The sequence below is a fragment of the Python bivittatus genome, unplaced genomic scaffold, assembly GCF_059951505.1.
Source record: "Python bivittatus isolate LINGU-HERP-01145 unplaced genomic scaffold, Pbiv_v1 ctg000730_np1212, whole genome shotgun sequence".
NCBI lineage: Eukaryota > Metazoa > Chordata > Lepidosauria > Squamata > Pythonidae > Python > Python bivittatus.
Window position 1 is genome coordinate 1,920,376 of NW_028277109.1, and position 13,383 is coordinate 1,933,758.

Here is a 13,383-nt window from a genome sequence, read left to right on the forward strand (position 1 = left end):
AAATAAATAAGATTTATTCCCGCTAATGGAAAAACCCAAAAATTTACCAAATTGTTGGACTGTATCTGTATATTGTAGTAAAGAGCAATAATAGTTACTATATGTTATATTGATAATATTCAGTAATTTCCAGCTTATTCCATTAACTGGAGGAGATAATCAAACTTCAACCACTTTAATTTCCAAATGATTGATTATGTGCCATCAAGTTGTTTTCAACACCTAGTGACCACAGAGATAGATTCAATTCAATTCAATTCAATTCCAGTACTGCCTGACTGGGGGGCTCACAATTAAAAAGAACAAGGTAAAAAATATAATAAAGATAAAAAGAGAACAAGATGGAGAAACTGGACAACATACAGTATACATAATGTATCCAACAGGTCAGCCCTCCTCCCCATCACTTCAATCTGGGAGAACAACCACGTCTTTAAGGCTTTCCTAAATGCCAACATGATGGGAGCCACAAGGATCTCTGTGAGAACCTCATTCTAGAGGACAGGCACCATGACAGAGAAGGTATGCTTCCTGGGTCCTGACATATGACATGGTTTAATCAAAGGAACCCAGAGCGCGCCAACCCTGTCACATTGTATTAGCCAGCCAGGCACCAAGAGAGAGAGGCAGTCTCTCAGATAACCAAGTCCTATGCTATATAGGGCTTTATAGGTCCTAACCAGCATCTTGAATCACACCCAGACACAAACTGGCAATGCACCTGCACCTGCATTCTGGATTAGCTGATGCTTTTGAGTGGTCTTCAATGGCAGCCCAATGTAGAGAAACCATCCATGAGAAGTAGCTTCCACAACCTTTGTAGCTACAATACACTGTTCCAGTGTTGCACGCATCTTACCATAAGGAAGTTTTTCCTTATATTTAAACAAAGTCTAGGTAGCTGCACCCCCAAGTCCTGCTGTGTCGCTTCATTGTGGCAGGTGTGTGCGCAAAGGATGAGTGAAGAATGTTGGGAATGTATGCCAAGAGTATATATTCCCAGTAGGATCGCCCAAGGTGTGAAGGTCATCCCAGCTGCCTAGCTAAAGCAAACAAGCACCTATACTAGGCAGCAGAGATATAAGAAGATGTTGGAGGCAGATAATCGAGTGACAACGGCAAAGGCATCCATTCAAAGTGGCAGGAGAGGGCCATGATAAACCACCTGTATTTTTACCAAGAAAACCACATGGATTTATTTATTCATTTATTTATTCATTGTATTTATGTAGCTGCCCATCTCACAATCAAGTGACTCTGAGTGATGTACAACGAAGTTTAAAACAAAATATACAAATTAATATTAATATTACTAATATTAAAAACTTTAAAATTATAAAAGGCACAAAACTAAAAACAGAATTTAAAAAACCTAGGCCAAGAGGAGGTATTAATTACACAGGAGCCGTCCCAATATTTCACCAGTCCCCTGGGGTCCCAAGGCCTGCTGACACAACCAGGTCTTGAGGGACCTCTGGAAAACTAAAACGGATGCCTCACTTTGGGGGGAAGGACGTTCCATAAAGCGGGGCAACAGCAGGAAAGCCCTGCCAAATGAAACCCCCTAGTCGATGGAGCCTGCAGCACGCCCTCTGTGCTGGACCTAGTGCGATGGGCAGATGTAGCTGGGGAGAGGCAGATAGAAAATACAAAATGATCTGACAATATAGTGCTAAATGACGGGCCCCTCAGGTCGGATGGCACTCAACGTGCCACTGAGGAAGAGCTGAGGATCTTTTGGGGTACTGATGGTGTTTATGATGTAGCTAGATTAAAGCCGTCTAGTTGCTGATGCTGCCATACAGGAAAAGAAAATCCGAAGCTGCAAAGGCAGAATTATAGTAAGAACATGGAACGTAAGAAGCATGAACACGGGAAAACTCAACACGGTGCAAGATGAAACGAAACGACTACAAATTGGCATCTTGGGCATCAGCGAATTGAGATGGACTGGGATCGGACACTTTCAGCCAGAAGATCACATTGTTTATTACTCACAGTGTGAAAAACCAAGAAGGAACAGCATTGCTTTTATAGTTAGGAAGGGAATAGCAAGAACAGCACTTGGCTACAATGCAATCAGTGACCGAATATCATTAGACTTTGTGGACAACCCTTTACTATGATGATCATTCAAGTATACGCTCCAACCACCGATGCAGAAGAAGAGGAGGGTGATGACTTCTATGATAAAGTTCAGTTTGAAATCGACAGAACATGCAAGCAAGATGTGCTACTGGTGACTGGAACACCAAAGTTGGCAACATGAAAGAGGAGAGTGTAACTGGATTGTATGGCTTAGGAAACCAACTTGCCATTTTCTGCCACTCCAATGATTTCTTCATAACTAACACTTCCAAACAACAAAAACAACACCTCTATACGTGGTCACCACCAAATGGAGTATATAGAGATCAAATTGATTATATCATTGCTAAAAGGAGGTGGAAGGGCTCAATTATAACATCAAAGACATGGTCAGGTGCTGACTGTGGAACAGATCATGAACTGCTCATGTGCAGGTTCCAAATTAAGCTAAAGAAGAAGAAGAAAGCCAGTCAGTTTCCATGATATGACCTTGAACATATACCCACCATTTTCAAGGGGAACATCAGGAATCACTTTGAAGTCCTAAATCTCAGTGATAGAGAACCAGAGAAATTATACAAATGAACTTGAGGTTCATTTGAAGTTGAAGTTAAGGAAGAACGTGAAAAGAGATTGCCAAAAATGAAGAAACAGAAGAAAGCAAACTGGACATCAGAACAAACTGTGGGAATTGTGGAGAAGAGAAGCCAAAGCCAAGAAAGATAAACATCTCAGAAAGGAACTTAACAAAGAGTTTCAAAGAGCTGTTAGAAGAGACAGTATTACAACTATACCTGTAAAGACAATGAAGATGGAAACAGGCATGGAAAAACAAGGAAAGTCTTTCAAAAGATTTCTGAACTCAAAAGGAAGTTCCAACCTTGAACTGGTATGCTAAAGGACACCAATGGACAGATAGTAACCAATTTAAAAGAGATCAAATGAAGATGGAAGGAGTAGGGTCAGCTGAGATATTTTTGGCACCCTAGCAAAGTCATACTCTGGCACCTCCTATGGTTTGGCTCATCTTCTGATTTTGTTAGGAATTTCAAAAAAGCACCCTCATTTCTTTTTTTCTTCAGGTTTTTGAGCTTTACACTTATTTTCAGTGCTGAACCATTTTTCTTTTCTTTTCTCTGACATTTCACCCTATTTACACAATTTAATTATATCAGCACCCATTGTTGTCATATGGCAATAATTCTGCAAAATTATATTTAACCCTCAAGAGGGCATGCTGGCTCACAGAGTGCACCATTAGTGCTTTTCACTTTTTATTGTGGTTTTTGGAAGCCTTTTCAATTTTGGCACCCCCTCAAATTTGGCACCCCTAGGCCCGTGCCTACTCAGCCTTAGCCTAGAGAAGGCTCTGGGAAGGAGCATAGGTAGTCCTCACTTAACAATGGTAATTGGGACCAGAATGTCCATCACTAAGCAATGCAGTTGTAAAGTGCGATGTCACATGACTGCATCACTTAGTGACAGTAATCTTGGCAGTCCCCATTGCTGTTGTTAAACGAGGACCTCACATGACCAAGATTTGCAACTTCCTACTAGCTTCCCACAAGCAAAGTCAATGGGGAAACCAGCAGGAAGTTGCAAGTCATGGGCAGCTCACAAGCAGGCTGGAGGGCAGGAAAATACTATGGAAGCAGGCTGGGGAGGGGTTGCTCTGGTGCCATATGAGTGCATGTGGGAGAGGGGCTGCTGCAGCACGAGCACATGCTACAGAGTAGGAGATGCCTCTTCTGTAGCAGGGCTCCTGGGGAGAAAAAGTGGCAGGAGCAACTCGCAACCTTCCATCCCAGCTTTCCCATTGACTTTGCTTGTGGGAACCTGGCAGAGAAGGTCACAAATGGTGATCATGTGACCACAGGACACTGCAACTGTTGTAACCATGAGCCAGTTACCAAGCACCCAGATTAAGAACACATGACCGCAGGGGTGCTGTAATGGTCAGAACTTTGAGGACCAGTCATAAGTACCACTTGTTTGGTGCCATTGCAACTTCAAACGGTTGCTGAATGAGTGGTCATTAACTGAGGATTACATGTATACTGAAATACTCCAATAGAGGAGAATGTATGTAGTTCAGGGCTGAACCGTCCTTGATGCTTTCTGAGCTTGGTTGTTTGCTTGCAGACATTTCATTACCAGACTAGGTAACATCAAAAGTGCTAGTGAGTGTGGGGTTGCTCCCTATTTATATACAGTAGTTTGCCCTACCAGTGTTGGCGGAGGTGTGGTTTTTTCCTTGATAGTTCCTTGGTTAGGGTACTGTTTTCTGCTTGACTGTTTGTCCAGGGGTAATCCCTGCTTATCTAGGTAACGTTTGCTGGAAAGGATGTGTTCTGGTCTTTTTGTTTCCTCCTTAGCTTTTTTACTGTTTCTTTTGAATGGTGTGTAAATGTGATTTCTCTCTATATGTCTATTGATGGCTGACACATAGAGATAAACCACATTTACCCACTGAAATATGCCAAGCAACAGAAGAAGAATCAGTAAAAGTTTTAACCAAGCTATGTCAGCCAATCTGGAGAATGACATAGTGGCCAACAGATTGGAGAGTTCAGTTTACATTGTTGCTGTTGTTGTTAAGTCGTGTCTGACTCTTCGTGACCCCATGAACCATATCGCGCCAGGCCTTCCTGTCCTTCACTGCCTCCCTGAGTTTGCTCAGTCTACATACCAATACCAAAAAAAGGAGACTTAACAGAATGTGCAAACTATCATACAATATCTTTAATTTCACACGCTAGCAAAATAATGCTTAGAATCATCCAACACAGATTAGATACCTACATAGAAAGGGAGATGCCAGATGTTCACGCCAGCTTTAGAAAAGGCCAAGGACCGTAAGACACTATTGCTGATGCAGGCTGGATAGTTGAGAAAGCCAAAGAATACCAAGAAGTCAATGTGTACTTCACTGATTATAGAAAGGCCTTTGATTGTGTCAATCACATCAAGCTGTGGAATATACTCAGAAAAATGGGAATCCCAGAACTTCTCACTGTCCTCATGAAAAACTTATATGCAGGTCAGGAAGCCACAGTCCAGACAGAACATGGCGAAGTAGACTGGCTGCAGGTTGGCAAAGGAGTAAGACAAGGCTGTATACTTTCCCCTTATTTATTCAACCTATATGTTGAATATATATTAAGGGAAGCTGAATTGGAAGAAGATGAGCATGGTTTTAAAATTGAAGGAAGAAACACCAATAATCTGCATTATACTGATAACACTACCATGACAACCGAAAATGCAAAAGATCTACAAGCTCTAGTAATAAAAGTCAAGGAGCACAGTGAAAAAAATGGGACTAAAATTAAATAAAAAGAAGACCGAACTAATGACAACAGGCACAACAAGCAGCCTTACAATTGACAATAAAGATATCAAAGTGGTATACAGATTCTGCTTTTTAGGATCAACTATCAACAGTAAGGGGACGCGGTGGCGCAGCAGCTTAATGATGCTGAAAGTTGCCAGCCAGAAATGGTCAACACTTCAGCGGTTCGAGCCCAGCTCCATGCGGCAGAGTGAGCTCCTGTCTCATCCCCAGCTTCTGCCAACCCAGCAACTCGAAAGCATCCGCGAGTAGATAAATGGGCACTCTCAACCCGGTGGGAGGAAAAACACTGGTGGCGCCTTGCACGGGAGATGGTACCAGTTGCCGGTAACACGGAAGCCGCATACGCCCAAAAAAGGCGTGAAGCAACGGAAGCCTCGCCTCCTGCGCTCGCCAGCTGGGCTCCGCTCTAGGAAGGAGGCAGTGGCAAACCACTTCTGAAACACCTTGCCATGAAAACTGCAGGGACTCGTCCAGGCAGTCGCCGCAGAATCAGTCACGACTGAGGCGGATAAAAAAAAAAAAATCAACAGTAAAGGAACAAGCAGTCAAGAAGTACGCTGCAAACTAACACTTGGTAGAGCAGCCATGGAGGACTTGGAAAAGATATTCAGAGGCGGTGATGTATCTTAACCTACAAGGATTAGAATCATGCAAGCAGTTTATTCCCTGTGACACTCAATGGAAGCGAAAGTTGGACTTTGAAGAAACAGGACAGGACGAGTATTGATGCTTTTGAACTTTGGTGTTGGAAAAGACTCCTGAGAATACCATGGACTGCCAAGAAAACAAATCAATGAATCATTGAACCAATCAACCCAGAGTTCTCACTAGAGGCACAAATGACCAGGCTCAAATTATCCTACTTCGGACACATTATGTGTAGACCTAGATCTCTAGGGCTATAATGCTGGGAAAGGTGGAAGAAAAGAGAAGAAGAGGAGATCCAGCAATAAGGTGGATGGATTCCATTACAGTGACAATGGGGTCACTGTTGAAAAACCTGAAGGATCAGGTTGGGGACAGATCGTCATGGAGAAAATCTATCTATGTGGTCACTAAGAATCAACACCAACTTGATGGCACATAATCAATCAATCCCATATGGTTTACATCATATCTAGAGAATAATAAAAACCATAAGACATTCCACCACAACAATAACACAAACCCAACAGTTGCTTTTTTTAAAGATTGTTTTATTCCTCTTTTATTATTTTTATAAATAACTCAAGGCAGTGAACATGCCTAATACAGATAGTCTTCGCTTAACCACCACAATAGGGACCGGAAAATTGGTTGTTAAGCGGGGCAGTTATTAAGCAAGTCACCATGTGTCCGAACTTGATTTTATGACCATTTTTATGATGGCTGTTAAATGAATCACACAGTCGTTAAGCAAATCCAGCGGCAATGGATGTATTTTGCTGGTGCAATGGTTTGCAACAGTTCTAAGTGCCAGTACAGGCCATAAAGCATTTTTTCCAAGGCTGTTGTAACTTCAAACCATCATTAAACAAACAATCATTAAGCAAGGACTACTTGTACTCCTTCCTAATCCTATTTTCCCTACAATACCCCTGCAAGGTGAGTTGGGCTGAGAGAGAGCACTTGGCCCAAAGTCACCCAGCTGGCTTTCATGCCTAAGACGGGACTAGAACTCACAGTCTCCTGCTTTCTAGCCCGGTGGCTTAACACTAGACCAAACTGGCTCTTCTACTGCTTTTACTATTTTCCTAAATGTTCAGGGGCAGATTTCTTCCTTAGAATGGAGCAAAAACCAAGAAACATACTCCCCAATCCCCAAAGTCTGTTTTTATTATGAGAATTTGAGGTGTCATTCATTCCTGTGCAACTGCTTAGGCAACCTAAAGAATCAGAGCCTAAATATTGAGGCATTCATTTGTAAATCTCCACAGGGATCTATTCTAGGATCACAAATAAGACAATGGAGCCTGTAAATGCTCAGCAAGACCTAGAGCATACAGAGCAACCAAGGTTGAACTTAGAAAGCAGCAGCAGCAGCAGGTTTTCTTACTCTAACCTAAGCATATACTGAGACTGGCTTTCCTAGAGGAGGGTCTACCTGATTTGACTGCTAGCCAGCAGAAGGAATTCACTGAGATGAAAACATAAACCTCAAGGCCCAAAGCATCACTTGGGCTTAGCAAAGAGAATGTTTTATACACTTCTACCTGCAACGTGTCTGGAGGATTTTTCCTTCTCATTAGTTGTTACTGTTGTTCTTAATTATTTCTTTAAACATATCAATAAAATTACAGATCAAATTACAGATCAACAAAATACCAGGAACAAAAACAAAAAAACCCAAACAAGAAATAAATAGCAACAGAAATGACATAAAAGTATAAAAATTGATAATTTGAGAATATATAATTGAATTTGTAATTTTAAGGAGTGTTCACAATTTTGTAGATTTCTCTCTATAAAGACAATTGTACAAATAGAGGTATCTATTAGGAATTGCTTTGTTGGTAGAGCTAAAAAACTGAGGCCATGTATGAATAGAGTTTTTCGCTGCATTATTTCAGCCAAAGCTATTCCCCACACTTTTAAATACTACTGATCCAAAGAAAATTGTGCTGCAGTTTTCCATCCTTTTGCTATATTAAATCTGGTTGCTAATAACAAAACTGAATTTCTTGTGTTGCCTCATTTCCTCCCCCTTTTGTGGTTACAGAACATCTCTGCCCTAAGTGCTCAGTTGCTTCCCATGCACCCACCTTCCTGTCCTCCCTCACCAAGCAGGAAGCTGAACCTGCCAGACACTGTGCAGGCAGGCCAAGAACTACTTATCACGTGAGTCCTACCGCGCTCTTCTTCAGAGGAACTTTAGAGCAGCATAGCAGGAATGCATCTGGTTTTTTTCCTCACAGCCACTTTGAAAGGCAAACCAGGCCAAGGCTAAGCAGTAGGTAGACTGGGATTAACTAGCAGCTCTTTGGGTAATTTGCAACGTATTAGCAAAGGCTTCTGACTCCACAGTGAAAGTGGAAAGTTTAAAAAATTGGTTCCATTATTAGCCTCTCTTCATAATGCTCCTTGTCTGTACAGCAGAAACATTACAGTATTTGCATCATTTTACTTGAGGTTGTCCTGTCATGCTCACTGATCTGGATATAGAGCACGCAGCGGACTACAAAACTGACTCACGTGTCATCATCGCTACTCCTTTCTCATCTATCTTTCTAGTAGCAAAAGCACTGAGAAGTCCTCCATCCTGCTGGCTTGCACCTAAAGCCACACTCTACGTGCCCAGAGCGCACGTCCCGACGAAGACGGCACCAGCGTTATGCGAGGACACGGAGACTCGACAGCCCGCGTGCGGAGGCAGGAAGCCCCGGGTCAGACCCCTGCGGGCGCCTCCGACCGGACCCGACCCGACCCACAGCATCCCACACGGCCTCGCTTCACCCGAGATCCTGGAAAGCCGCCGCCAGAGCAGACATCTCGGACTGCACCGGAGAGCAACTGAATCGACCTCCGACCTCCGCCAGGCCGCGGCGTCCCCCGTCTCCGCTGTGCTCACGGGGCAGCTCAGCCGCACACGGCGCCTCAGGAACGGCAACCTCGGCCCGCGGCGAAACCAGAGCTGCGCGGGCGGCCAGGGGCTGCGCGCTCAGACAAGCGGCGTCCGCGGGAGGGGCTCCCGCTCAGCCCTCAGGACCAGCGGCCCACCCAGGGGCAGGCGCTCGGGCCGCTCGCAGGGCCCGCCGGGCGCTGCTGCCCTCGCTCACCCCCGGGGCCCTCCGGGCAGCGCCGCAAGGGGCCTCCGAAGCCGCCCAGCTCCGCGAGGGCCGGCGGCCTCGCCCGCGCGGAGCGTCCCGCACCCGGGGAGCGCGCGGCTCTGCGGGAGCGCGGAGAGGGGCGCGGGCGCGGCGGCTCCCCTGCAAAGCCGCCGCCCCGGACCCGCGGCCGCCCGTTACTCGGAGAGGAGCCGCCCCGGCCCGCGCCCGAAAGCTACCCACCGCCCGGCCCGCGGCGGAGCGAGAGGCCCGCACCCGCCCCCCCGTCGCTCGCTCGCTCACCGCGCTTGCCCGGCCCGAAAGCGACCACCACGAAGTAGTCGGCGAGGCGCGCCATGCTGGAGAAGCTCCGCGAAGCCGCCGCCACCGCCGCAGGAGGAGGAGGAGGAGGAGGAGGCGGCGGCCGCGTCGTGGATCATCGCCGTCCGGGCGCCGCCGCTGCCATCATTCCCGCCGCCGCCTCCGCCCCTCCGCCCCCGGGCGCCTCAAACGCCGCCGCCACCGCCGCCATCTTGCCCGAGCGGCGGGAGGCCGGCCTGCCCAGAAGGAGCGCCGGGCGCAGGCGCCGCCCAGGACCCGGCCAATGGCGGGCAGCCCCGCGGCGAGAGAGCGCTCGGATTGGTGGTCCGGGCGCAGCGGCCGCCCCTTCCTGGGTCCGCGCGGGGGAGGCGGGGGCCTTCCGCCGATGCGCTTCCGCCCGCCCTCTGCGGCTCGCGGAACGGCCTTTCCTCCCCGGCGCGCTTCCGGCCCGGGCGCCGCCTCTCCCCCCGCCGGCGCTCGTTCGGGGAGCCTGCGGCAAGCGTCTCCTCCCGCGAGGAACGGCCGCGCCTCCCCCGTGAGCGCGAGGGCAGCGGCCCGCGCGGGGGGTGCCGGGAGCCCCTCCGCCCGCCGCCTTCTCGCTCGGGGGACGGGCCGCCCTTCCCCCGCCGTCGCCCGGAGCCTCCCTGAGCAGGCCTCCGAGGGGGTCCGCCGGGCCCTCCCCTGCGCGGCTTGCCTGCGCCGCGCGAACGACGCCGGGCTAGAAGGGGGGGCGGGGCGCGGCGGGCTCCCTTCTCTCGGGACGCCTCGGCTGTGCTGGGAGCGCTCCCGAGGCCGGGGCGTTCCCGTTGGGCGCGGACTGCTTCCCCGGCTGTCCGCCCAACCGCGGTTGGGCCTCTTCTTGGAGTCGGCCCCGGAGCCGCCTGGCAGGAGAGGATGGGAGCGGGGCGGCGGCCGACCCGCGATCGGGCACCGGCGGCGACCCGCCCGACGCCTCAGGCCGGGCTCGGCGCCTCCCCTGCCCAGCTGCGAGGGAGCGGGGCGCAGAGGCCGCCGGGCAGCCCCCGCCGCCTCCCGCCACAGGCGGCACAGCCGGCTTTCCTGTCAGTCCGGGCTGCAACGCGCGCGCCGTTTCCGTGGCTTCTGTGAAAGCGGCTGTGCCGTTTGGCCTCGGACGCGCCTTCCTGATTAGGTTTGAGGAGAGCGACCTTCCTGGTTATTGCGTTCTCTGGGAATGACCTTTCCCCCAGCGAAAGTTTCAGACTGCGCGTTTGATGGTTTTTGTTGAGTAGCTAGCTCTGAGGTGCTGCTGGAACCCACGGTGTAATGCAGCTGATGGCCAGCGGGGAAGAGAAGGAAGGGTCAGATCACTAAAACTAGCATCGTGGCACCGCGAAGCAAGGCCCCCCCCCCACGCAGAGTTTCATTCTGATGAGCGCAGCGAGACCTTGCGGGTGCTGTTGCATAGGGCAGTTTCACCTTTTCAGGTTTGACATCCGCATTCCATTTTCATTAGCAAATTCTTCATCTAGCATGCACCACAACGTTCCTTTTACAGCGAATCTGTTAAAAGTCCTTATGGAATGTTTTCTTTCAAAATTCCTCAGACTAGCCAATTCCTCAATGTATCGTTTAGCTTGTTACTAGATTTCCTACAGGCATCAACGTGAGCCTGCTTCCTTGTAGTTTTAACCCACTGGTTCTAGTCCGACCCTCTGGGGCAGTGGGGAATGGGTTCTTTGTGACTGCCCTTCAGACATTTGAAAACTGCTATTATGATTTCTGTACACAAAATAGGCCCAGATCCTTTCATCATTTCTCACAGGGCTTGGTTTCCAGACCTTTCTTCCTCTGAACGTGCTGCAGTTTGTCAGTCTCTATTTTGAAGTGGGATGCCCAAAACTGGACATTGTACTCCAGAGTCACAGAAAAAATTTCGATCAGCACAGATTTCTCCTTTTAGTACTTGCTTATGGCTGAGATACAGCCACTAATAAGTGCTCTTTCAGTGTTGTCATTCAACTAAGTGTGACCCCATCTAACAGTAGAACCATCAACCTCTTATTATTCCATCTTCTTAAGGAGAGTATCATGAGGCACTCCGTTGAAGTCTTTGTTAAGGTCCAGGTGTGCCATATCTATAACATTCCCATGATTTGTTAAGCTAGTAACTCTGTCAAAGTAGGCAAGTCTGGCACAACTTATTTGTAACGTGCTGATGTTGTTTTCTGCTTGTAAACATGCTACTTGATAATCAGCTTGAGGACCTTGCTTGTAGACATCAAGCAGGCAGGTCTGCATTTCCTAGGTCCTCCTCCTTTCCTTTTTGGCAAATGGGAATGACATGTCCTTTGCTCTAGACTCCTATCTCGCCACTCCTCCACGACTCCTCAAAGTTTATTGAGAGTGAGTGATTCTGTGATCATCTCCATTATTTCCTTCAGTACTCCAGTATGCAATGCATTCTGGCCCTGGAGACTTGCATTTGCTTAAATTAGCCAGGATCTGCCTTATCCTCTCTTTTCTACCTTAATCTGCAGTTTCCTTGTTTCCCTGGGGGCATAAAAGTAACCAGCCAGACCTCCATTTCTCTTCTGAGACAAGACAGATGCAAAATTGGAATTGTAGTTCTACTTCTTCACCACTTTCTCCTCACAATGGACCTACGGCTTCTTCGGCTTCCCTTTGTTTTTAAAATGCTCAAATAACCTCTTTTCAGTTGTTTTCAATATCTCCTGCAAGCCTCAGTTCATTCTGGGCTTTAGCCTTTCTGACATAATTCCTACAATTTCTGGAGACTTACCTTATGTTTTTCTTTGGTTATGTTCCCCTTCTTCCATTTCCCTTTTTCTCTTTAGCATTTTAGAGAGCTGTACATGTATCCATGCTGGTCCTGAGAGACTTTTTTTTATACCATCCTACTTTGTTGCCACTACCGTGTCTTATCCAATAGTTAAACAAAAGCCGTTAGTCAAGAGCAAGTTTTTCTGCTGCTTTGAACCTTCTAGAAGAATGAATGCCAGTGGATCTGCAAGAATTACAGTGTGTACAAGCAGACCAAAGTAATCGAATAACAATACAAGAGGTTATTGTAGGCATAGTTAATCCATAGTAATGCAATATAACATATACTTGGACATCTGGAAGCAAGGAAGGTATACAAAATCTCTTGTTGAAAGTGAAAGAAAGGTGGTCTGCTCAGTATTTCAGATAAGCAATATGTCAACAATCTATGCCGACCCGATACAAATAGGCAGCAAAGAAGCTGAAGTGGTAACAACCTTTATCTTCATAAGCTCAGAAATTCTCAGGAATGGTGACTGTAGCAATGAAATAAAGAGATGTCTGCTACTTGAGAGAAAGACTTCCACAAATCTTGACAAAATTAAACTGCAGAAATACCACATTGACAAGAAAGGTAAGCATTGTTCAACCTGTCATTTTCCTGTTCAGAACATAAGGCTGTGAACCTGGACCATCAGAAAGGATGAAAAAAGAAAACAAATTCCTTTGAATTAAGATGCTAAAGAAAATTGCTGAGAATATTTTGGAGCATTCTCCAAAGAGTAAATCATTCAGTACTAGATGAAGTAAAACCAGGCTGCTTATTGGAAACCCTAATAATGAAACAAGTTTATGTTAGATGCATAATATGAAGGCAAGGATCATTGGAGAAGAACCCGATGTTTGGAAAAATCAAAGGCAATTGATAAGACAGAAGATAAAGTGGTTAGATACTGTCATTGATGACACAAGTTAACGGGAGTTAACAAAACAAAGATGCTGTACTGTACTCAAAAAACCATATGATGGCCAAATGCTATCACCTGGTTCAGTCCATCGAACACCATTTTCCTTGTCTAACATGTTTTTTGAACCCAGCAATGCCCTTGGTTTTCCTTGGAGAGCAGAGGGATG

At 47.0% G+C, this 13,383-nt stretch overlaps 1 protein-coding gene across 6 annotated transcripts in view; it reads right to left on the reverse strand.

Annotated features, from left to right (window-relative positions):
* SBF1 (SET binding factor 1) overlaps positions 1-9,726 on the reverse strand; it is a 112,987-nt gene extending 103,261 nt beyond the window's left edge. For 3 of the 6 annotated variants that reach the window (XM_088129082.1, XM_088129081.1, XM_088129080.1), the window contains exon 1: positions 9,490-9,726. In XM_088129082.1, coding sequence (XP_087985208.1) covers positions 9,490-9,544 — 55 coding nt within the window. In that variant the 5' untranslated portion in view covers positions 9,545-9,726. The remainder of the gene's footprint in view (positions 1-9,489) is intronic. The other 3 variants (XM_088129083.1, XM_088129079.1, XM_088129078.1) reach the window with 1 other exon arrangement.
* Between the last annotated feature and the right edge of the window lie 3,657 nt (positions 9,727-13,383).